Raw genomic sequence first — 24,979 nt, 5'->3', positions numbered from 1 at the left:
TACATAACGTAGTGTCTATACGCGTAGTACGGTTTTGTAAAAAAGTAAACGTTCTTTTAACAAGCATTCTTGTTATTTGAACATGGAAGGTGGATACACTGTTACTGTAATCAGATCAGACAGAGGTTCTCCATACCCCGTAACTTGGTGAGGCGCCGTACATCGGGGGCGGTGGGCGACGACCGATGGTCCGTTGTGGCGAAGCTTCGGCAATCTTGGTCAGCTTCTTGGCGCACTCGCAACTCTCGTCAATGAGGGCCAGCACCCTGACGGGCCCCCCGCTGCCGTCCTGCAGCTTGATCACCCCCAGCACCACAGTGGCGCCTGTAGGCGGCAGTCGGCCCATGTTGCGCACGTTCTCTACGCCCAGGATACTGTAGCGGCCGAGCATCTGGTGGGTGGGGAAGTTGGGCGCCTGACCACGGTCCACGGAGGGCGTGTCCACCGCCATGGCGATGACGTCACGGTAGCTGGCCAGCCAGACGACCAGGTCGGGGTCGATGCCTGGGAAGTGGAAACCCGCGGGGTCCCGGGTGTCGTTGGAGTTGAAAACCTTCCTGGCGTCCGGGTAGCGGCGCGACCACCCCGAGTTCATCATGATGATGCAGTTGTCTGGCAGCCGCCCGTGGTTCGCCTCCCACTCCTGCAGCAAGGAAACGGTCAGTGAGGTAAGTAATCTAGCAACAACTAGAAAGAAATCCCACTCTGTACAGAATGTATCCGTGGTGTTAATTCTTCATGTGTCGTAAGGAAAGGATGTTCTTAGTTCAGCGATTGCCTGGAAAGATCCGGCTTTGAACATGCTCGTGTTCGCGAGAAGGACGGTACATGTAAGGCTGTAATTCAGTCTAGACACATTCCACAACAACTCATCGGAAAAAAGTGTCCAGTAGCTGTCTGCGGCGCTGCCACTCTCTCAATGTTTTAGCCACCCAAAGGAGCTGCATACCACTACGACAGCGACAGTCAAAAATTAGTAAAGCACCATGGGCGTACTATACACACACACACACACACACAAAAACCGAGAACTCCATTCTGTGCAAGTGCAATCCACCAACCTTTACGTCGTTGATGCTGAAGAGGTAGTCATGATCGTCGGAGACCTTGCCCCTGATGTCGATGACGACTGCGGGCCCGACAAGGTTGGAGGGCGGGATCTGGTGCACGCGCCACCCGTACTCATTGAAGTGACACGGCGAGTCCAGGTGAGTACCCTTGTGCTCCGGCGTCTCGAACTGGTTGATCTCAAACCTGTGCAAATATGTGTTTGTTTGTTTCTTATATCTTGCCAATAGTATTACAGTCGAACCTACCCTGGCGCCCGCCTCTCGGGAACGACCACCTGTCCAAAACGACAATGCCAAAATATCCCTGACGAGCTTTTTCTCTCCGTCCATAACGATTACCTGCCTATTTCAACCACTTTCGGTCCGTCCTTTGGGTGGTCGTTACAGATAGGATCGACCCTATGTGGCTTACTTGGAAACAATCAACTAAGGCCAAAAAAAATAGGTCTGTTTACGGTAACATAGGCCAAAAAAATAGGGTCGGTAGGTCGGGATTTTTTTTTTTCTCCAAAAAAACATATTTTTACGTTATTTTGCAAAAAAACCAAGATTTTTTTTTTCCCCAAATGCCAAAAAAAAGTCTAGGGTCGCGCGAAAAAAATAGGGTCGGTCGGGTTACCGTAAACAGACCTATTTTTTGGGGGGGCCTAACCGCATTGGAAAGTCAGAAGATTCAGCAATCTATCATCATCATCAGTATGTCAATGTATAAGTTTGTTTTCTAATCCGTTCAAGTATCCACCAGTCCAGAGAGAGAGAGAGAGAGAGAGAGAGAGAGAGAGAGAGAGAGAGAGAGAGAGAGAGAGAGAGAGAGAGAGAGAGAGAGAGAGAGAGATAAAATAAAATCAAATTTTATTTTATTTTACGAGGGTTGTGGCATTGGCAAAACAAACGACATTTTTTTTCAACCAGAGAGAGAGAGGGAGAGATTCAGGATGGTTTAATTGCTCAGGCAATATGCCTATTGCAAGTTGGATTTGGGGAAAGGTTTTTGAACACTCAAATATCGAAACCGAAACAAATAGTGCATTTACACAAAGTTGCATGAATACGAGTGTGCGTTCAAACTGATATTACACCATGTCAGACGTGTCGCGCTCTGAACGAGGCTATAAATGTCCGTTCAATGCCCATTGTCTTTCACAATACACACGATTTCATGTTCGATCGCGAAATGTTCGTTAACCAAGTTAGAACCGGATCAAGTCAATTATGATCTTTTGTCTTGCTTGAACCTTCCGCAGATGGTGTTGTGGTATGTTCCATCTGTCCACTGGTCTCCACGAGGCGAGCCGCTGCATGTAGCCTAGTTCCTCTGGAATCATGTTCTTGGAACCCTGCTTGATGAACCAGAATGTTACTTCATCGCTGTATTCAATCTGTGGGTTGGACACAAGCACAAGATTGTCTGTCTCGAAAATGTACAGCGGTTCTTTTGTGCTGTCATTAGTCACAATCCTGTGATGTGTGTTGTTCCTGTGCCTGTCCCGTGCTCTTCTGCGTGCAATGTCGCTGAATAAACACAAAATGGGTCACCACTTGCCAACACAGTAGAGTCACTACTGTTTGCACGTGAATTTCCAGCGGTCACCAGGGCCGGACCAAATGAGTTGTAAGGGGGGGGGGGGGTTCCTCCTTTTTTTGGGGGGGGCAAATCAGTGAAGTGGCGAAGCCACAAGCGCGCGCCTGCGCCTGCAAAGCAGGCGCGCGAACTAGGAGGGTCCGGGGGCATGCTCCCCCGGAAAATTTTTGAAAAACGGTTAAAATCTGTGCAATCTGGTGCATTCTGGGCCTTGTTTTGAGGGTTAAGAGCAGCATTGTTTTGGTGCTAAAACTAGTAAAAAAAAAAACCACTCAAAGCAAGGTACATGCTTTTTCCAGGGGTGGGGTTCCGGAACCCCTGGATCCCCCCCCCCCCTGGGTCCGGCCCTGGTCACCGTGTCGAGGTCTGTGTCAGGTGTGTTATCTTCTTCGGTATGGCAATTACTCAGTTGTTTTTCGGGTGTAGCTTCAAAAAGTGGCACATTAAAAGTTTCACTTGCCTTATCCTCTCGTTTTGCTTTCCTATCCTCGGCTCTCTTCCTATCCTCGGCTCTCTTCTTATCTCGCAACTGCTAAATGTGATGGCTGGTCAGTTGTCGACTCGCCAGTAATCTGATTACACAGTGTGTGTGTGTGTGTGTGTGTGTGTGTGTGTGTGTGTGTGTGTGTGTGTGTGTGTGTGTGTGTGTGTGTGTTTGTTTGTTTGTGTGTGAATGTGTGTGTGTGTATGTGTGTGTGTGTGTGTGTGCATGTCTGTGTATATGTGTGTGTGTGTGTGTGTGTGTGTGTGTGTGTGTGTGTGTGTGTTCTGTCATTTTGGTGTATGTATGTGTGTTTATGTGTGTGTGTATGCAATCCTGTTCCTGAAATTTCGTAACCAAACGCCGGGGTTACGTACCACGCGAGAAAACCAACATTTATAGTACTGAGACTCTGCTTTCCAAGGAGTGAGTAGTGTATTCGCTCTCTTTTACTGCTGTGAAGTTATACAGTGGTGTAAACAGTGACGACTCTTTTGATGTGCAGTCTATGTACAGATATATACGTGTGTGAACATATGGAGCTTCCTTCGGTTGTGTGTCAGTAACGAGCCGTGAAGCAAAACTGTCTTGAAGTGACTAGATATATACAGACTTTCCTCTGATCGAAAACTGACTGACTTGAAGTGATTCACGATACGGACTCTCCTCTTGAGACAAAAAGAGTATGAGTGAACGGGCGTAAAGCTCTATAGCTTTGAGTGACGAGGCATATCTTCTGCGCCTTCTTGCAATAAAAACGTATTTTTTGACAGTAGATATTGCTGAATACGCTTATCTTTTTAAAAGTAGATATTGCTGAATACGCTGATCTTGATCTGCAGGTTCAACATTTTGTTTTGGTAACAGACTTTTGTAGGCAATAAGTATGCCCAAGAAAAGTGCGTTATCTGATCTCCGCCTTGCTCACTTGAATGTGTATCACCTGCGTAACAAAACCGCGGACATAATATTATGTGTACTGTTGAATCAAGGCAAACAACCGTTACATATATTAGGCATAAGCGAGACGAGACTTGATTCGAATGTTTCTGATGACTTTCTGAATGTACCCCATTACTCTATATTCAGGCGTGACAGCGTGAGACCGCAGCAAACTGGCCTCGCCGCCTATGTACATGAATTGTTAGTTAATTAGGCCTACACTCACCGTAGACCCGATTTGGAAGCTGAGAATGTTGAGTGCCTGTGGCTTGAAATCAAAATTAATAAGTCTACTCGTGGGTTTCCTGTATAGAAACCCTGCTGCATTGTCAAACTGGACAGATGATTTTATCAACCTCATGGACAGTATCAAGAGCCAAAATAAGCCTATATTAATATTAGGCGACTTCAATATCGATTTGCATAAACCACAGACAGCTTGGTGCACAACTTTGTCCCTCTTTGGCCTTCAACAACTAGTTGAAACGTCAACAAGAATAACTGCATCAACAGCGACATTAATTGACCATATATACACGGATAACAAAACAATGGTTTCGAATGATAATGTGGTTAATTCTGGCATTAGTGATCATTACGTGACTTGCTGCTCATGGAACTATATAATCCCAAAATGTCATAAAAAAGGACACACAACCATCGAATATCGGAGCTTTAAAAAATTTCACGAGTCTAAGTTTTTCATAGACTTATCTTCAGCTCCGTTCCATGATGTGTTTAATTGTACTGAGGCTGAGGAGGCGCTTAATTGTTTCTCACGTATACTCTACCCGATTGTTGATAAGCTAGTATGCCCCTCTGAGGCAACACCGAGTAAAATTCCCTACATTACCACCATGGCTTACTCCTGAGATTGTAGAAGCTATGGCACTACGTGATTTTTTGAAGGAAAATCAAAGGAAATCAGAATTTAAAGCACAACGCAATAGAGTTACCGAGTTAGTACGCCAGGCAAAAAGTATTCATTTTCATAAATTGGTTGAAGACAAAAAAAGATGTTGCCACGCTTTGGCAAGCCATAAATGAAGTGTTAGGTCAATCTCAGAGAAGAAATAGCAGATTAAATAGCGCCATTTCTCCTGACAAATTCAATGAGCACTTTCTGTGTTTGGCTGATCGATTGAAACAATCTAAAAATGTAAATGAAGAAGTCGAGGGTGGGGACTCCCTGTTGTTTAGATTAAAAGAATTTTGTATTCATAAATTGAAATCACAAGATTCATTCTCTATCCCAACTATTGCCGTACATGAAGTTGGAAAATTTATAGAAAACCTTCAGAATAATAAATCCATGGGGCCTGACAAAATCCCCCCCGTCGTTGCTTAAATTAGCCCTACCGTACATAGTGGAATCCCTAACGTATGTGTATAATCTTTGCATTGAACAAAATATTTTTCCTGATGCATTTAAAACGGCAAAGGTCGTTCCACTTCCTAAAAATAAAGATGTGTCTGACCCCAATAACTTCAGGCCAATTTCATTGTTTTCTATTTTATCAAAGCCTTTAGAGAAGCACATCCAAAAGAATCTTCTGAACTACATGGAAAGGTGCACATTATTTCACAACTTTCAATCTGGGTTTCGTCCGAAACATTCCTGTAGTACAGCTCTTTCATCACTATGTGATAACTGGCTATCGGCAATTAATCGTTCGGACATATCAGGGGCTGTATTTCTTGATTTTAAGAAAGCTTTTGATCTTGTAGATCACACATTACTTTTACATAAACTCGCATTGTACGTGAACAATCCCGCAACGTGTTCATTCTTTAAATCATATCTTGTCAACAGAACACAGTATGTTTCTATATACGGGAAAACATCTCCCAAAGGATGTTTAAAGAGTGGAGTCCCCCAGGGGTCAGTTTTAGGGCCTATTTTGTTTTGTGTATTCATTAATGACCTCCTCCTTCATATATCTAATTCCAAAGTTAAAACGGAAATTTTTGCAGATGATTCGACGCTTCACACAAGCTGTAGGACTGTTCAAGAAATTGAAATTTCCTTACAGTCTAGTCTGAATGAAGTCAACAGTTGGTGTAACCAGAATTTTATGATAGTGCACCCAGGAAAAACAAAAAGCATGATTATTACAACAAGACAAAAACACCAGTCACGACCTCTTAAGTTAAATCTTTCTCTGGAATCACAACCTGTTCAGCAAGTAACGGAACATCGTGTTTTGGGTGTGATAGTCGATCAAGAATTAAAATGGCAATCTCATGTACATTATATTTGTCAAAAAGTATCCAAGAATTTGTTTCTGCTATCAAAGTTAAAGCAATATGTCGATATCGCAACACTAAAACTATTTTATCATGCCCTCATCTTATCCCATATTAATTACGCATCAACTCTTTGGGATGGCGTCTCTGATATTCACATGAAAAAGTTAAACTCTCTACATCGTCGGGCAGCTAAAATCATGTTAAATGGTCCACAATTATCAGCTGATTTGAAGTTAAAGAATCTAAACTATCTGCCGCTATTTAAACAGTTACAGTTTAATAAGACTGTAATGATGTATAAAGTATATCATGGCAAAGTGCCCATCTATATTCAGGACCTATTTCACAGAGTCACCGAAAGGTACGGGTCTATCAATTTTCTACCACCAATACCCAGGATTGATTTGTTCAAAACTAGTCAAGCCTTCTCTGGCGCTATGGTGTGGAACTCCATTCCGTCTGTAATAAGATCATTAATCTCACTAAAGAGATTTAAACAAGCTCTGCATAATCATTTTATGTCTACCTAGATGGCTATACTAGTCTTAACACGTGCAAGTAGCTGTCAACAATTGGCAAAGCTTTATGAATTACACAAATATGTTCTTTTTTATATGTATTATGTGGAATTTATGTTGCGATTTTCCATCATCATCATCATCATCATCATCATCATCATCATCATCATCATCATCACTTGATCATCATCATCATCATCATCATCATCATCATCATCATCATCTACACCATATAATCATTATTAGCATTAGTGTAAACGTTGGTATCGTGTGAATTTTACCGTCGATCACTTTACATGTGTAACCTCAATTAACATGTTGCATGTTTCGCTTTCGATTTGTATGTTGCTTACTTTGTCATTTTGTTGTTTATGTTTATTTGCTTGTTTGCTTACATGTCGATTGTTTGCTGGTTCGTTCGTTTACTTTGTTTATTTGTCATGTTGCTTTACTTGTTTATCATTTATTAGACATTTGTATTAGAAGTAAGGACCGGTTGTAAGAAAAGGCGTCGCCTTAAACCTCTATCCTTGAAAAATAAAGTTTCATCATCATCATCATCATCATCATCATCATCATCATCATCATCATCATCTCTTCGCATCTGGCTTGGTGGTTTTCTGCGATAACATTGAACCTTGTTGTCATGTGTGTCACTGTGAGCGTAGCGTGTACAGGTTAGCTGGGTTGCCATCAGTGGCCGCCGGTGCAAGTCTGACAACAAACGTCAAGTTGTCCCCATTGCCGGCCGCTTTTCCATGATGTGACGGGGTGGTCGTGGAGCAGGGCTTGTAGAGATGTACTTGCAGCAGTTGGTAAGCCAAAGACTATCATTCTGACGAGTTATTGGCAACTTTTCGAGAGAGAGAGAGAGAGAGAGAGAGAGAGAGAGAGAGAGAGAGAGAGAGAGAGAGAGAGAGAGAGAGAGAGAGAGAGAGAGAGAGAGAGAGAGAGAGAGAGAATACTTCAGCGAAGAAACAAAGGGATTTGAGATTTGGTTTCCTGCACAATGTTGCCATACAGATGATTCCGCGAGATACATACCAGAATCCCTGTTTGGTGATCCCCCTGTTGAGAATGGTGAAGCTGAAGGGAGGGAAGATTGGCCAGGCGATGCTCTTGGCGTTCAGGTTATAGGACATGTCGATCACCTTCAGTGCTGCACAACATGACGTCAATGCGAGCAACGTCACTGCTGCTCTTGTAAACGTCATTCTGTCGGGTACAACAAAATGAGATAAAATGCACCGATCACATCAGTCAAATGCACAAAAAAGATAAAACTATCAATAACGTATATATTTATAAAGGCCTCTGTCCGTCCGTCCGTCCGTCCGTCCGTCCGTCTATCCATATGCCATGGCATATTAATGGGAAAACCACCACATATCGCCCATGCTTTAACAAATAACAATGCGTCCCTCAACTTAGACCGTTTTCACTTCAGAATGGAATGTTATTGCTGAAACACAACTGTACGTAACAACTATGTCAACCTACTAAATCATTTCACAACATAATTAAATTCTGCAGAAGAAACAGCTCGACTGTTTGTTTGAGATATGTCTGAGTGGATGGATGTTCTTATGCATGCACAATTCTGGGCAGATCAAAGGTGGACCATTTTTTGTTTCATGCTGATAACTAGCTTGTTTTCTTGCGAAGAAGTTTCATTTGTTGTTGGTAGTCGTTCTCTCTTAGGTTAACCGTTAGGCCTAATTAGAGTGAATTAGCTTTAATAGACATTCAGCATAAATTAAATACAGAAAAAATCACAAATGGTCCATATTAGGCGCCTGGGCGCCCAATGTTGACCAGTGAAGATGCCTTCATGAATCACTGTAATATGCTCCCTATACGTCAAAATAACATGATACAACTTAGCGTACAAGTCAGACTTATAAAAATATGCTTTAGATTTATCTGTTTCGGGTTGATGAGAGCATTATTTGAAGCACACCAGGAAACTAGAGGAGCTTATCAAAAACAGAGTGAAAATAAGTGCAATTATAAACTACCACGAAAAGAAGACTGATATAATTTTTGGAAATCTCGAGGGCTAGTTATAGGTTATTTTCAGCAAGCTTCTTAATGAATTAATGAAAATAGCCTTTAGCTTTTATTTTCTTCGATTTGTTGAAGGTGGTCCATATTAGAGGACACATACATACTTTGGAATTTTGCTATTATTTTTGTTTGCAGTAAAAACTCGGGGTGAACACTGCTAAAATGTAACAAATACGGTCTTAGCTGTCATATATAACGATGGAATCAAAATAAGCAATTCTAACAGTTTGCTTGAATGGCTATTTAGCATGCATAAACCACATACCAGTTCTCGTGTTTTATTCAACCCCCGAGCCATCGTGGCCCCGTGTGACCCACTTTCCCTTTGTCACATACATGATAAATTTAGTCGTCAGTTTGTGGTTTTAATGCGACTCTGTATCTGCAATACCATGTTATTGTGTACCTCTGATTGAAAAAGACGACACCTGACCGATAGTGACACAAACCGAGTGGCGGCGTCCTTAAAAAAACTAGCGGTTATTGGAAAATTGGTCTGCTTTGGCAATGGTGAGATGCAGCTCATTTGATGTAATAATATCCCGGTCCCGGAAGTACGCGTGTATGCGCGCAATACTCAATCTACACGGACACAGCAACTAATGGTTAAAATTTCAGTCGACGAGCATTTAAAAAAAAAAGCCAAAGCTGTATCGTTTTCGGTAGCCCTCTTCTCCGTCATCAATTCAAAAGAGCTGCAAGTTGCATGCACAGTATAATCATTCACCAAGTTTGCTTGACATACATCCGGGCTCCCTACTTTCAAACTTGTACAACTTCGAACTGTAAAGTACTGACTTTGTTTCGATGATAACAGAATTCTTTTGTGATTAAACAATGTTTGTGTAACAAGCTGTCAATTTATTATTTAGATTTTAAAAGTTTGGTCTAGCGCCATAACGAGGCTTCCGATATATGTGGGTTGAAATCCGTCTGTCCACGCATAAATACATTCTTTGAAAATTGCTCACTCTTTATGGAGGGCACCTAGGGTGTACTCTAGCAGTAAGAGCTAGTTTAAACGAAAGAGTGTGTGTACAGTGTTCGTGTCCAAAAAATGATGGTTTACGGGAGGCAGAGTTGGCCTTTAACAAATTCGATTTAAGTTGGAACAGAAATATACGTTGTTTATCTCAAGAGAGAAATAGACACGTATTTAGACAATTAAAGACAAAAGGTTAGTTTCAAAGAAGAAACAATATTGTAGACGTTTCTGAAATGGACTTAAAAAACCCCGAACATGTTCATCCTCTGTATCCGAGCATTTAAATCACAAAACTTTCTACTTCACAAGCCATAACAGCTGTGGAGATAAGACAATGTCAATGAAAGATCAACAACAGTAGATGTTCAAGTCTCTTCACGCATGAAACTAGTTAACAATTTCACAAAGAACACAGTGGTAATCACAACCCGCAAACTTCCACGTAAAGCGAACCAAGGAAAACAACTTACTTTCAAAAACGCTGCAGCTATTCTCGTCGATTGACTTCCATCAAGCTAAACGCTCATTTTTCGTTTTCCCCGTTTTAAACAGCGAGCCCCTCCTTAACGAAGCCAGCACAACCATTCATGGATAAACAAGACTGTCTGGGGCGGGAAACTTGCAAGTCTTCTTTGTTGCAACGTCGTGTTTGCCTTGCCTAGTTGCCGTCCGTGCCTTCTGGGCGTCGAGGAATGCCTCAGTAACACAACGCTAGGCGCGGCTACACAATATCTTTGATAATTTAACACGTGATATTGGATAATGGGTCAAATGAAACAGGAAGCAGAGAGAGGTGTGCATCGCTTGTTAGGGCCGCGCCAACACGCCAGGGACAAACACCGGCACGACTGGAAACAACATAACATGGGGAAAACAAGCAGCGAGTGTTGTTGTTGACATACGAAGCTGTGCCCTCTCTTTGTTACTAGCCACGAGACAGTGCGACTTTTCCGCCCAGATACCTGTCAACCTCTCCGTAGTGTGTAAGCTGTTGCACAATAATGCAGAAATTCTATTTGTATTACGTTACACTTCAATAGCATTTCATTTTCAGCTAATTTCATTCCAGGCTGGAATTTGTAGCGGCACGTGGGGCCAACGACGGTCGTTGAATGAACAATCGACTTGTCATCGCCCAAGAACCGCACGGCTCGAATATTCCCTGACTGGCAGTGAGTGGTGTAAAATATCTGCTTCGTTATTTGATTTTAAAGGGACGTTTAAAGGGAGGTTTACTACAATCAACTGATCAAAATAAGGACCCCTCTAACCAGTCAGGCTATTATACTGGAAATATTCCATTAAGAAATGTTTTTAGTAATAGTACGTTTTAACCTGAAGGAAACCCGACAGTCCATGGTGTTTAGTGCTATCAGAACTATGTACATTTTAAATGCAGTAGTACGGGACCAATCATCTTAAACATACAAACGAATAAAAAAAAAGAAGTCGAAAAGAAAATGTCCCTCCAGTTGTATTTTTTCCTTTGAAAATCTCACGAGGAGTTTTACTTTATTTTGCTAATTTGGATGAATTCTTACCTCCTCTGAAAAGAATTTGCACTGTCAGGGAATTTGCGTTCCTTGCGGTAGAGATGGGAGGTAATTTTTCCTTCCGGTAAAGATGGGAGGTAATGTTTCCTTCCAGTAGAGATGGGAGGTAATGTTTCCCTCCGGTAGAGATGGGAGGTAATGTTTCCTTCCGGTAGAGATGGGAGGTAATGTTTCCTAGAAAGAGCATTACTTTTTGTCATTGGAACTATACCATGCCTGCCTTCTACGCTTGTCTCTTGTGTTTTTATTCTCGACGACATCTTCCGTGTTTTTTTGCTCAAAATTGTCACTGAGGGTGGACCTGCCAGATTTGCGTTTATTCACAATGTGAGGCAGCAGATACACATTTGCCTGAACTCTTCCGGTTACATACATTCTGGACAGTTCAACACAAAGCGCAAGTCGAGGTGATTCTGTGCATATTGTTCTGCAAATTGGCCGACTGTCACAGTCAAACTCAACGCAGAAATCAAACTCAACAAGAATGTTGCTTCGCTCGCTAGCCGGTGCATTTGCACGTAATAAAAAACAAGTCGCGTAAGGGGAAATTACAACATTTAGTCAATCTGTCGAACTCACAGAATGAAACTGAGCGCATTGTACTTTTGTCACCAAGACAATATAAGATGTTTGATGGGTAACGTTGTTGACAGACCAGCTTTTTTGTCGGTCCGAGGGGGCCGCGGTCAATAGATATGAAACAAAAGTCGATATGCCCCCCGAGGACCGACCAAAAAAAGCTGGTCTGTCAACAAACCACCAAACATCGTTTTTGTCATCATTTTGGTACTGAGAAAATAAGTGCACAATCAACCCAGGGAGCCATGCTTTGAAACACGAGTTCCGTGCTGATAACCACACGAGTCCCGCTTTGATAACCACTGGCAATCATAGCTGGCGTGTGAAAGCAACTTTCTGTGTTTTTGAGTTCATTAAATGTTGGGATGAATATGTCAGGTTTGAGGATGCACAGTTCGGTAGGTTCATCTCGGTATTCCACCCCCTCGGCTTTCTGTTGTAAATATTAAGCTGAGTGATCGAATGTGGAAGCTACGTTTGGTCAAAGGTCACAGAAGATTTGCGTCGTGCAGGAAGGAAAGAATCGCGATCTTGTTTCCGACTCAGTACCTCTTTGTTTGTCATTAGACCTGTCATTCTGCTTGCTCGGCTTTGTTAGATGTTTGCATATCTTGTTGCTATTTTCTTTGCTTTTATTATTGATTCTTATTTGTGCTTCGTTTATTGATACAACGTCTTGTGCACGGGTCAAAATGTGTGTGTCAGGGGTCGTTTTACTTGAACTTGACGTTCGTGTTTCTCCGAACGTCTGTGTATCGAAACACAGATACACGTACTCCATGATTCTGTAAGAAGACAAAACATATCGCTTGGTTTCATTTGTTTTTGATGAATGTATGACCTTTCATGAAGTAGTTTTGTTTTTTGTTTACTTTTGCCAGTTTGCCAGTTCGTTTTTGGAACTTTGCAAAGCAGTGTCGTTGTCGTCTGTTTAGGTCTGGGGAAACACCAATGAAAAGAGCCGAAGAATCCCCGAGCGTTTCTATTGGGTTTGCTTTTGATTATCCATGTATAACCTGCTTCCTGCAACTATGGTAACCGGGGATTTATTGCCTGGGGAACATGAGATTTATTACCCAGGTGCTTGTGAATGAAAACTCGTGAAAATGATGACAATACATCTTTGTCAATCCCCGCGGCAAGGTAATCGCTCCCTTTTCACGTGCAAATCGAAGTGAAATTGGCAAGCCAGTATAGCACAGTAACGTATTGTGCTAAGCAGGAAAGGGCGCTTTTCTGTATTCTTTTTAACTTTCTGAGCTTGTTTTGAATACAAGTATTTTATATCTATGATTTTTTGAAATCAGAAAATGGTAAAGGATAAGATGGAATCATTTTTCGTTAATTGTGTTCACATTTTAAGAGTAAACATGACATATGTAATATTTGTATATTCAGAATTTGATGAGGAATACGATGCAGTCATTGTCAAATCTGTTTGCTAAATTCGATTTTAATGACAACTTTAATGAGCAAGTTCATTTATTAATTCTTTAGCTTGGGAGATGGCATGCAATCCCATAGTCCGGACTTTGTAAAAGATTGCTTGACGAAAATGTGAACCATGACAGTGCTGCCTCAACTTTCGCAAACATCCGGATATGACGTCATCAGACATTTATAAAAAAAATAAATTAAAAAAACACGTTTGGGGATAGCATACCCAGAAACTCTCATGTAAATGTTTATGAAGATCGGTCCAGTAGTTTTCTCTGAATCGATCTACACACACACACACACACACACACACACACACACACACACACACACACACACACACACACACACACACATCATCTCGATTCCCAGTAAATGTTAAAACATTTAGTCATAACTTGATTAAATTAAAAAGTTTGCCTCGCTGTTTACTGTCAGTGATGGATTAAACGGTATGTACTATACTACATCATCACTGTCGTCTTCGTCACCATTTTCGTCAGTTGGTAATATCTGTGACATGATCTTGCATTCAATTTGACATCGTCGTCGTCGTCGTCGACACTATGACGAGGAATAACATCAGGATACGTGTAAATACGAAAACTTCCAGTAACTCCCGCAAACAATCAGTTCAAGAACACCAACAGAAATTCAAGCTTTTGTTGTTTAATATGTGGCATATTATATATTTGTATTTGTAAAAAAGAAATCTTCTTCACAATAATTTATTTAGAATTAAAGGAAATAAAACTAAGAACGGAAACAAGATAACAATAACAAATGTACTTGTTCTTGTTATTCTCATCTGCAGTCTCTTGTTCCTATTAAGAACGGACAGCAAGGCCCATAAAAGTGCAATGAATAAAACAAAGCGACACACACACGCGCGCACATGCGGAATACTTAGGCTACTATGCTAGTGCATTTCGATTTTCAAAATACAGAATGCACGCAAGAAACAACTTAAATGCTTATGGATTAGTAGAACAAACAACACTGACTCACACAATGCGAATGCCTGCGTTTAACAAGTAAAAAGCGTGTCTATGCGTATCTATGGTAATGGGAATTGAACCGAGAGTGATTCATATTCTGACACTGAGTAAGACAAACCAAAGGTAATTACTGAAGGATAATCACTCTTGCTAATTGAGAAGTATCATACAATACACGATCGCAATCCCATAAATCCACACTTACACACCAAGACTACTAGCACTTCCGGTTCTGTTCCCGAAAGGGTCTTCGTCAGCCACAATTCCCAGAATCCTGGCGGGCCCCCCACTTCCGCCCCGTAACTTGACGACGCCGACCACCAGCGTGGCTCCTCGAGCAGGCAGCTGTTCCACGTTGGCCATGTTTTCCAGACCGATGACGTTATACCGGGCGAGAATGACGTGAGTGTCGAACGTGGTGCTTTGGCCGAGGTCCGTAGAAGGCGTGTCCACGCCGACCACGATGACGTCACGCTCTGTGGTGAGGAACGTGGCGGTATCGGGGTGGATACCCGGGAAGTGGAAGGTGGCGGGGATGGTCGGTGTGTTTGTGTTGAACACCCTGGAAGTGTTTGGGTAACGGCTGCCCCACCCCGAGTTCATGATGACGACCGCTTTGTCAGGTAGCCTGCCGTAAGTTGACTCCCACTTCTGCGGAAAACAGAAAGACTACGTTAGAACAACTTAACATAGATACAAGGATTGTACATGCGATATGAGCATATATTCACTTGTGAACATTCCAAAATTCTACGGCCTGGATCCATTTGGTGCAGAATGATCGTTATAGCTTAATTGACGTCAGTGTTAATCCGGCTGGAGAATTCTTTGATCCAAAGACGCCTATAGCAGGCACAGGAAGTTGTCAGGTTGTTGATTATTTGTGGTATATATCCCAAGTGGAAGGATTTGTTGTGTTTTTGTTTGTTTGCTTAACGCCCAGTCCATCACGAAGGGTGATATCAGGGCGATGCTGCTTTGACATTTAACGTGCGCCACACACAAGACAGAACACAGGCTTCATGTCTCACCCAGTCACATTATTCTGACACCGGACCAACCAGTCCTAGCACTAACCCCATAATGCCAGACGCCAGGCGGAGCAGCCACCAAGTGGAAGGATGCTCTAGCTTATACCACATAAAGACCATAGGTGCTTTGCGTCTTCGTTTTCACGCGAAAGAATGAAAGTATCTGTGAAGCTGAATACATACCTTGATGTCGTCCACAGTCAGGAGGTAGTCAGAGTCAGCTTGGACTTTCGTCTTGACGTCCACCACGACAGCAGGACCCACAAGATGGCTGGCCGGTATCTCTTCCGTCCGCCATCCTCCCTCGTAGAAGTGCGCCGGCGCGTCCACATGCGTACCGCCGTGTTCCGGTGTGAAGAAGGTGTTGCTTTCGTACCTGCCATGTTGTGTTTTACAACGTTAATTCAGCGTTGTGTGTGAGGTAGTTATAGATGTTTAGCTTCAAAGCCTCATCAGCCCTGAAGGCACACTCCTTCTCGTGAATTCAGTTCGGCTCACGGTCTCCAATCTGGCCAGGCATGGGTCACATTCCAAACATAACACCATCGATACTCCGTGCGTAGTGGGAATGTTTTTGTATGTAGGACTATGACTGTTAACGTGAAGCATGACAATGTTTGTGGTTTTTTGTGTGTTTGTGTTTGAGTGTTTGTGTGTTTGGTTGGTTGGTTGGTTGGTTGGTTAGTTGGTTGGTTGGTTGGTTGGTTGGTTGGTTGGTTGGTTGGTTGGTTGTAGGAAGTGTCTAAGAAGCAAGAGGGCACAATTAGTCTGAAATGAATGCATCAGAAAGAACGTCAAGACCATAACAAGAATTGTCAGTAAGTACTGGTGTCACATGACTGATGTGAACCAGTTGATTGGCTAATGGCGATGCGCTAGAACTGTTAGCGCACTCTTGGAGTGCGCTAACTTTTCCACAGAGCGTATTCTTCCGCCCTTTGCCTAAGCGAGACTGTGCTCTCATCCTCAGAATTAATTAATGACATGTAGCTTATATTCTCCACAATACCAAATGACCATAAATTCCCTGCTTCTCAATTAAAGCAGAAGTGGGTTTTTTTCTGACAGATTGCATGTGCCCGTGCCACAGTGCCACTGATCTAAAAATAGAAGCCGCTGTGTTTCATCTCATTTTCGCCGACTTGCATAGATTCTTCTCATATGCCGTGTTAGTGGCATGTAGCTTATCATCCACATTACCAAATGATGAGTTAGTATACAATTCCCAGCGGCTAACAGAAAACACAAGTGTTATTCCGATAACGTACCAGCCAGAAATCTCCTTAATAAATAAATAGACCAGCATTTGGAAGACTGACTCGATCGACTCTGTCATACGTAGCAGACTACACTGAAATACGACTGCATCAGTTCAGTAAATGAATGGTTTCCGAATTATTATTTCAAGGCAAGAACAATCGTAATCGAAAACGTGTAGGGTTCAGAACGTTCTTACCATATATAAGACTTATTACCAGCCTGCCTCATGCGTGCAGACTCAGTGCAGACTGCAGTGGTTCGATTGCCCTAGCCTAGCAGACGACATAAACCCCGCTCAGCAAATTAACATGTTGGGCAAATGTGAACGAAAAAACGATGGGGATATAATACGTGTAGGGTTCAGAGCATTCTTACCGTTCATATTTAGTATCAGACTCCCCGATGAGTGAAGATACAACACGAGAAATATGCCACATTTATTTTGAAAATGTGCTAACCGTCGAGTCCTTCGAGTCAATTCAAGGGGAGTCATTCCGCACAGTCAATCCGTCGAAGCTCGACTGGAGGTTTCGAATCGCAAATAACGAAGAGCACAGTCCTTTCTCCGAGTTCAAATGAGGTCTCTCTGAAAGATCATCACTGTTCAGCTCAACGCTACACTGGAATTTACCAACAGAAATTAAAATGCGTGTGACGAAAGCACGACACACTTGAGACACCCCACACAAAAGTAGATCTTACTGTACACGACCTGACCACACAGTTATGCCTATTCAAATGCGCGTAGCAAAATGTGCGTTTGGAATCTTCTTTTTTCTATGGTGGTACTGACAATATCGTTATTGAAACATTCCCAGTGCACTAAGGGATTTATAGAGCAAATCTCGAAAATAATTATTGAACTCAGCGCTATGCGCTTCGTTCAATAATGAATTTTCTCGATTTGCTCTATAAATCCCTTAGTGCACTGGGATGTCTCAATAACTTAAAATATTACGTTAAGACACATGCAGAAAGACAAATAGAAATTCTGGAGAGAAAACAAAACACCAACATGACTATAAATCCGCATCTTACCAATATCCCCCGCTTTGATTTCCTCGAGCGAGAATGGTCATGTTGAACGGGGGGCTGCCCGGCCAGTAGACGGTGTCTGCACCCAGGGTAAACGTCATATCCACCACGGTCAGCGCTTCGTATGATGACGTCATCACCAGCAGAAGCATACACAGCATCGGTAAACGGTCCATGAGAAGTCTTTGGTGGATAAAAATCGAGAAAAGGCAAAAATGAATTCATCAATAAAAAAAAAGGGAAAAACCGGAGAAAACAAAAACATTACTGACACAATGGACAAAGGCTCCTTTTCAAGAACTTCACAAGTAGTTTCAGATCCTGGTGGTCCAAGATACAAAAAGCTTTCCTTTCTTTATTTCTTTTGTTAGAGAATAATAGGGGAGCGAATTTCCATTTATAGATAGATTTGTATAAGTTCAAATTGTTGATTAAGTCTCGCAATTTTGATTTGTTTCCCTGTATTGTTTAGGAGCATGACGATAAGGAAGATAAGGGTGGGTGATTTTTTTTTTAAAGTGGATGTCCACAGTTTAGCTCCGATAACACTGAACTTGGGACAGTGCGGTGGCAAAAGTACAATCAGGACTTTGGGGTTGAGAGGGAGTGAAGGAATGTGGGGGTTTAAAGCACAGTTTATGTGTGTGTGTGTTTCTTCACGTTCACGTGTGTGTACGCTTCTGTGTCTGGATCTGTGTCCGTCCGCGTGTATATTAATAGAAACTTAAATCATGAAATACAACTACAGTTTATTATGTTCTTTTACCCAACTATTGAAATCCTATTTCCAAAGATCGGTATGGGGAGCGTCTGTTTACAGGCTCTTAGAGTAAGACAAATTGGGTTCAGTTGTTTAATGGACTCCTTTGGACGTTAAACCTGAACATTTAAAACGGTACATTTAGAACCCCTGCCCACATTTTCAGTGCTTTGAGTTTCGTGTTATAACAGAAACTGTGGGGTTTTAACCTAGTTCGTCAAGTCGGTGCATTATATTACTTTTTGAAATCTGTTACGGGTTTTTTACTAGCCTGTCTGTTCTTTCATACAAAATTAAGTTGACATGAAAAATATTATTTGTGCAAAAACCAATAATTGCTACAAATGGTCAGACGTGTTCCTTTTAGTTTTCTTTTTGTATGTGTATGTGTCCGTGTGTGCCTGCCTTGCCTGCCTGCCTGCCTGCTTGCCTGCTCTTATTTACCTTGTTTAGTTTTTCAGTGATGGTTTGATTTCATATAAACTCTCAAAGCATAGCCTCTACAATAGTATTGCAAATACTGCATCGTCGAATATGTTTGTGCTGATAAGTCACAAATAAAATAGGCAATCAAATCTTGACCCCATTTAGGACGGACAAAAAACGAGTATATCACGTATTCTTTTGTGATTTACAGGCTTATAATAAGTGTTCTCATGTGGGGTATTTTTGTACGTAGTTATGTATTTTCAGTGTTGATGTTATAGTTTTAGGCCGACAGATTGACTGAACAATTTGTATTTCGCTTCACGCTACTTGTTTGTTTTTAATGGACGATAGGACATCCTCGACCACTACCGCTGGAAGGATAGTGTCTTTAGAATGGGACACCTTAGTACTATGTTCCTGATTACACTTATACATGTGTGGAGAAAAGCGACTATAGGAATAGTTTGTGTTTTCTCCATATGCAATTTTCTTGTTAAAGTGTACAAAGTGAGAGAGAAGAGAAGGCGTATGAGAGAGTAAGGTACTGACACTACCTGAAACCTGCGTCTCCCCTGTTTGGGATTCAGGGTCAACAAAACACTAATTTTGATTGAGTCTTGGCAACCAACCTGGCTTCAGTGTCTAAATGGTACACCAAACTTTCCACTTAGAGTTATAGCAATACTTCTGAGAAACGGTTGTGGGAGGATCCCAACCTTAGTATCAAACGGTTGTGGGCTCTAAACCGTCCTCCGGAGTCTTGGCAACCAACTTGGCTTAAGTGTCTAAAATTTAATGGTACACCAGACCCCGCCCTGTGGACTGAACTAACAGGGATAACAAAAAACGTTCCGCAGTCCCAGGTTACCACACGGCGAGTAAAGTGGCGTCGCTTTGCTCTTTTTTACATTTAGTCAAGTTTTGACTAAATGTTTTAACATCGAGGGGGAATCGAAACGAGGGTCGTGGTGTATGTGTGTGTGTGCGTGTGTGCGTGTGTGCGTGCGTGTGTGCGTGCGTGTAGAGCGATTCAGACCAAACTACTGGACCGATCTTTATGAAATTTGACATGAGAGTTCCTGGGTATGATATCCCCGAACGTTTTTTTCATTTTTTTGATAAATGGCTTTGATGACGTCATATCCGGCTTTTCGTGAAAGTTGAGGCGGCACTGTCACGCTCTCATTTTTCAACCAAATTGGTTGAAATTTTGGTCAAGTAGTCTTCGACGAAGCCCGGACTTCGGTATTGCATTTCAGCTTGGTGGCTTAAAAATTAATTAATGACTTTGGTCATTAAAAATCTGAAAATTGTAAAAAAAAATATTTTTTTCTAAAACGATCTAAATTTACGTTCATCTTATTTTCCATCATTTGCTGATTTCAAAAACATATAAATATGTTATATTCGGATTAAAAACAAGCTCTGAAAATTAAATATATAAAAATTATTATCAAAATAAAATTTTTGAAATCAATTTAAAAACACTTTCATCTTATTCCTTGTCGGTTCCTGATTCCAAAAACATATAGATATGATATGTTTGGATTAAAAACACGCTCAGAAAGCTAAAACAAAGAGATGTACAGAAAAGCGTGCTATCCTTCTCAGCGCAAGTACTACCCCGCTCTTTGCCTTTGCCGTGCGCGGTGGACTGACGATGCTACGAGTATACGGTCTTGCTGCGTTGCATTGCGTTCAGTTTCATTCTGTGAGTTCGACAGCTACTTGACTAAATGTTGTATTTTCGCCTTACGCGACTTGTTTAATTTGTTCCAGGCCCCGAACCCCTGTCCACATTTTCAGTCATTATATTTAGTCAAGTTTTGACTAAATATTTTAACATCGAGGGGGAATCGAAACGAGGGTCGTGGTGTATGTGCGTGTGTGTGTGTGTGCGTGTGTGCGTGTGTGCGTGTGTGTGTGTGTGTAGAGCGATTCAGACTAAACTACTGGACCGATCTTTATGAAATTTGACATGAGAGTTCCTGGGTATGATATCCCCAAACGTTTTTTTCATTTTTTTGATAAATGTCTTTGATGACGTCATATCCGGCTTTTCGTGAAAGTTGAGGCGGCACTGTCACGCTCTCATTTTTCAACCAAATTGGTTGAAATTTTGGTCAAGTAATCTTCGACGAAGCCCGGGGTTCGGTATTGCATTTCAGCTTGGTGGCTTAAAAATTAATTAATGACTTTGGTCATTAAAAATCTGAAAATTGTAAAAAAAAATAAAAATTTATAAAACGATCCAAATTTACGTTTCTCTTATTCTCCATCATTTGCTGATTCCAAAAACATATAAATATGTTATATTCGGATTAAAAACAAGCTCTGAAAATTAAATATATAAAAAATTTTATCAAAATTAAATTGTCCAAATCAATTTAAAAAACACTTTCATCTTATTCCTTGTCGGTTCCTGATTCCAAAAACATATAGATATGATATGTTTGGATTAAAAACACGCTCAGAAAGTTAAAACAAAGAGAGGTACAGAAAAGCGTGCTATCCTTCTTAGCGCAACTACTACCCCGCTCTTCTTGTCAATTTCACTGCCTTTGCCATGAGCGGTGGACTGACGATGCTACGAGTATACGGTCTTGCTGAAAAATGGCAGCTACTTGACTAAATATTGTATTTTCGCCTTACGCGACTTGTTTTAGGTTTCCTGTTGCAGCAGCGTATTTTGCTAAAGGGTACCTACGGGTCATGCCCAAATTTTCAGTGAATTAGGACTTAGAATATTTTATAGGGAGTAGAAAAATTACAGAAGTGGGACTCTCGTCTCACTCTCGGAATTACAAAATGGTGTCAGACTGGTATCAGAAAGACTGATAGTGAACCAATGTACAGATATATTTTCTGCAAAGAACCCATGCATTGTATTGAGTTGTTTTTATGATTGTTTTATTCGATTCAGTACAATTTTGAACTTCACCTGATTCTTGTTGAGTTCATATTCTGTTTGTCTGTTCGTCTTGTGTGTGATTGCCATCCTGACAAATGCCTTTCAAACACAAATAACATCTAAGACACAGACACAGATAGTTAAAAGTAATGTGAAGCTAAGACCGCTCGGCTTTACACATGTATCTTACTTGACGTTGCCATGGCAGGTCTTGAGTGGAATCTTATGCTTGTTCACAATTTGATCAAATAAAACAAATCGTTTTAGGGCAAATTAAGGCGTTTAGATAGCTTGTGTAGGATGTGACCATCCGGCAGAGTATTTGTATGGCAGCCCTCATCAATTGAAGGTCATTACTTAGACCTCGTCAAACAAGAAGCTGCGCATGAACCACTGAATCGGTAGATGCTAAAAGAATGACAAGAAGCACAACACGTTAGACATTACATACAATATACTAACATGTATAAAGCGTTTTCGATATTGTTCTCAATCTTTTACTTATTTTCACCCCCAAATTTTGTTTTTCTTTTTTTTAACAGTGAGGCTTTACCTTGTACGTATAGTAAATGTATGTGCAATGCATTTGTGCGTGTGTGTTTGTATTATGGGTGAGGGTGGGGAGGGGGATTTATTCTTATTTCCATTTGTGACAGAGATATTTTAAAAATGCACCATGATGCTATACTTAATCTAACATTAACTTATAGAGAGACATTTTACTTTGGAAGAGAGGATTAAGACGTCCTGTGTCTGTTTGATGGGTGATGTTTGTCATGACGTCTGGTGGTACAAAATTCTTTTAGATATATTCAGTGATTACTCAGTTTATTAGGGTTTATCATTTTAAGGGATGCTTATTTTCTTCTGTCACAATGAAGCACTTAACGCTGAATATTTTATATTTTATCGATGAGCACTTTGTTTCAACCTGTTTTATAAAGTGTAATTACTTGATGCTAGTTTTTCGTATCGTTTGTTGTGTTAGGTTGTGTGTGTGTGTGTGTGTGTGTGTGTGTGTGTGTGTGTGTGTGTGTGTGTGTGTGTGTGTGTGTGTGTGTATGTGTGTGTGTATGTATGTGTGTGTGTGTGTGTGTGTGTGTGTGTGTGTGTGTGTGTGTGTGTGTGTGTGTGTGTGTGTGTGTGTGTGTGTGTGTGTGTGTGTGCCTACGTGTGTGCATGCGTGCATGCGTGTTTTTTTTTAATTTTCTTTCTTTCTTTCTTTCGTAGCTTTTGTTGCCATATTTAGAAGTCAAACAGGTATCGCACGGGGAGTTGCGCGTGTTGTGGTCCGTGCCCGTATGTTGTTGTGCGTATTGTTCTGTGTGCGTATGGCGTCATCATGGTGTCTGAAGATGTTTCGTTAACTACACTATACTTTCCTTCGTGCTATAGTTATGTATTTCAATGTGTTGGGTTAATGTGTTCTTCAGAAATGAAGGTATGGTGCATGGTGGCTACATGTGGTGGCTAAGTACCGTTGCTAAGAGGGTGTCACGTTTGGTTGCCATGTTTGCTGGGTGTGCTAGACTTGGCGATCCACCATAGAAGCACATAAAACGTATAACAGTGGGCGTACACACATACGTACAATGATGGACAATTTACAAACAAACGTGCGGTTGAACCGCGGATACGCTCATTGCTGACAGCACCGACATCACCCGGTTTAGACTAGAGAGAAATTAACATTTCACATTCAAAACCTTTAGAAAAGAAAGAATCTTGAAGCATACCACACACAATTCAGGAAAACTATTTAAGAATTTACTTTAAGAATGATCACAACATATTACAAAATATACATCCTATTTCCCTATCCTATTAGAGTTAAAGTCGTCATACCTTGACTACTCGTTGACCGGGTACCAGTCGGATGTCTTCTTATTCAGTGGTCCGGGCCGAGAGTTGAGAAAGCGAGTATTTTATTTGTCCTCCTATATATCCGTTTCTGTCTTTTCTTATTCTTCCTTTTGATTGGTTGTTCGTTTAATCTACTATTCTGCGTTTTGTGGCCTTTGGTTGCCAGTCTATCTCTTATTAGCCGAATTTGTCATAACGTTCTTCATAACTCTTTATCATCAACCCTTTGCTCTGTTGGGTTCAATTCCCATCTACATTATTACCTAAACTTGGACCTATCTTTCGTGTGCCAGGTGACCCCTTGGCTGCCCAATCTATCTCTTATTACACCGAATCCATCATAACGTTCTTCGTAACTTGTTATTATCAACAAACCTTTGCCTTGTTGGTTTCACTTCTTATCTACATTATTACCTAAACTTGGAACCTATCTTTCATATATTAAGTGACCCCTTGGTTGCTAAATTTATTCTTCAATCGCACTGTTCAACTCGTTACTATTAACTAAATTCCATATATAATATTTACGATTATCGTTAAAACCTAAATCCCTTTTAAACTCTAAAATCCTAATTTTCACCGTGTGATAGTACCTTCTGCCCTACGCGAAAACAGTCCTCCGTTTTGTTTAAGGTATGACAACTATCAGAATTATTGTCATCATATGTATAATACATTGCATAACTATCAATATCAAACCTGGCAAGTGATCGATGAATTTGAGGGGGTCCTATGGGGAGAGAGAATTTAAAGTTAACGACACAATGAGTCGTATTTGATTAAGTCGGAAATCCAACAACAGGTTGATGTTGAAGATGGTACGCTGAATGATGATGTCTTGTCCGGAAGATAGTGTCCGGCGAGTGAGGTCCTTCGAGGTTTGTGTGACGCGGGGAATGATGCCAATACGTAGTCGCTGTCCTGGAAATGGTAATGAGGTAATGTCATTGTTTGAACGCTCTGTTGTGCACCTCTGTATTGTGCAGTGTTCATATAGACCGGAGTGTTTATCAGCAGTGTTCGTTTGTAGTGACCGGCGTCGGTGAGGTATGTGTTCAGAATGTGACGCCGGCGTGACCCTGTGTGAGGTCACATAAGTTTGTAGAGTGGATGGATATCGTAACGCTGTTGATAAAGCGGTGGGGTCTTTCGTTGATAGCCCTCGAGTTGAATGGCGGTGTAGAGACCGATGATGTGGCATTATGCGGACCAGGGCTGGCGTGAGGGA

At 41.4% G+C, this 24,979-nt stretch overlaps 2 protein-coding genes and 1 long non-coding RNA gene across 3 annotated transcripts in view; 1 reads left to right on the top strand and 2 right to left on the bottom strand.

Moving 5' to 3' along the window:
* Positions 1-10,534, bottom strand: part of LOC138964039 (isatin hydrolase-like) — a 15,188-nt gene extending 4,654 nt beyond the window's left edge. The window contains exons 1-4 of the mRNA XM_070335918.1: positions 10,366-10,534; positions 7,888-8,058; positions 1,062-1,254; positions 137-643 (exon numbers count right to left, since the gene is read on the bottom strand). Of these exons, the coding sequence (XP_070192019.1) occupies positions 137-643; positions 1,062-1,254; positions 7,888-8,057 (870 nt within the window). The 5' untranslated portion in view covers position 8,058; positions 10,366-10,534. The remainder of the gene's footprint in view (positions 1-136; positions 644-1,061; positions 1,255-7,887; positions 8,059-10,365) is intronic.
* The window catches only part of LOC138964044 (uncharacterized), a 428,123-nt gene that overhangs the window by 123,773 nt on the left and 279,371 nt on the right, over positions 1-24,979 (top strand). The gene's annotated exons all lie outside the window — the stretch shown is intronic.
* LOC138964038 (isatin hydrolase-like) lies at positions 14,190-18,011 on the bottom strand. Its single transcript, XM_070335917.1, has 3 exons — positions 17,792-18,011; positions 15,677-15,869; positions 14,190-15,113 (listed from the first exon to the last, which is right to left on the bottom strand). Exons 1-3 carry the CDS (start codon positions 17,962-17,964, stop codon positions 14,664-14,666), a joined length of 816 nt encoding a protein of 271 aa, XP_070192018.1. The 5' UTR covers positions 17,965-18,011; the 3' UTR covers positions 14,190-14,663.

This window comes from Littorina saxatilis, linkage group LG4, assembly GCF_037325665.1.
Source record: "Littorina saxatilis isolate snail1 linkage group LG4, US_GU_Lsax_2.0, whole genome shotgun sequence".
Taxonomy (NCBI): domain Eukaryota; kingdom Metazoa; phylum Mollusca; class Gastropoda; order Littorinimorpha; family Littorinidae; genus Littorina; species Littorina saxatilis.
Note: the sequence above shows the minus strand (reverse complement) of the source record. Positions and strands in the feature narration are given on the sequence as shown.

Bases quoted from the DNA above. Each gene is read 5' to 3' on its own strand.
- LOC138964038 (XM_070335917.1), bottom strand. From the start codon at position 17,964: ATGGACCGTTTACCGATGCTGTGTATGCTTCTGCTGGTGATGACGTCA. The intron at 15,870-17,791 runs GTAAGATGCGGA...ACAACATGGCAG, and splicing joins AATCAAAGCGGGGGATATTG to GTACGAAAGCAACACCTTCT. The intron at 15,114-15,676 runs GTATGTATTCAG...TGTTTTCCGCAG, and splicing joins TGACTGTGGACGACATCAAG to AAGTGGGAGTCAACTTACGG.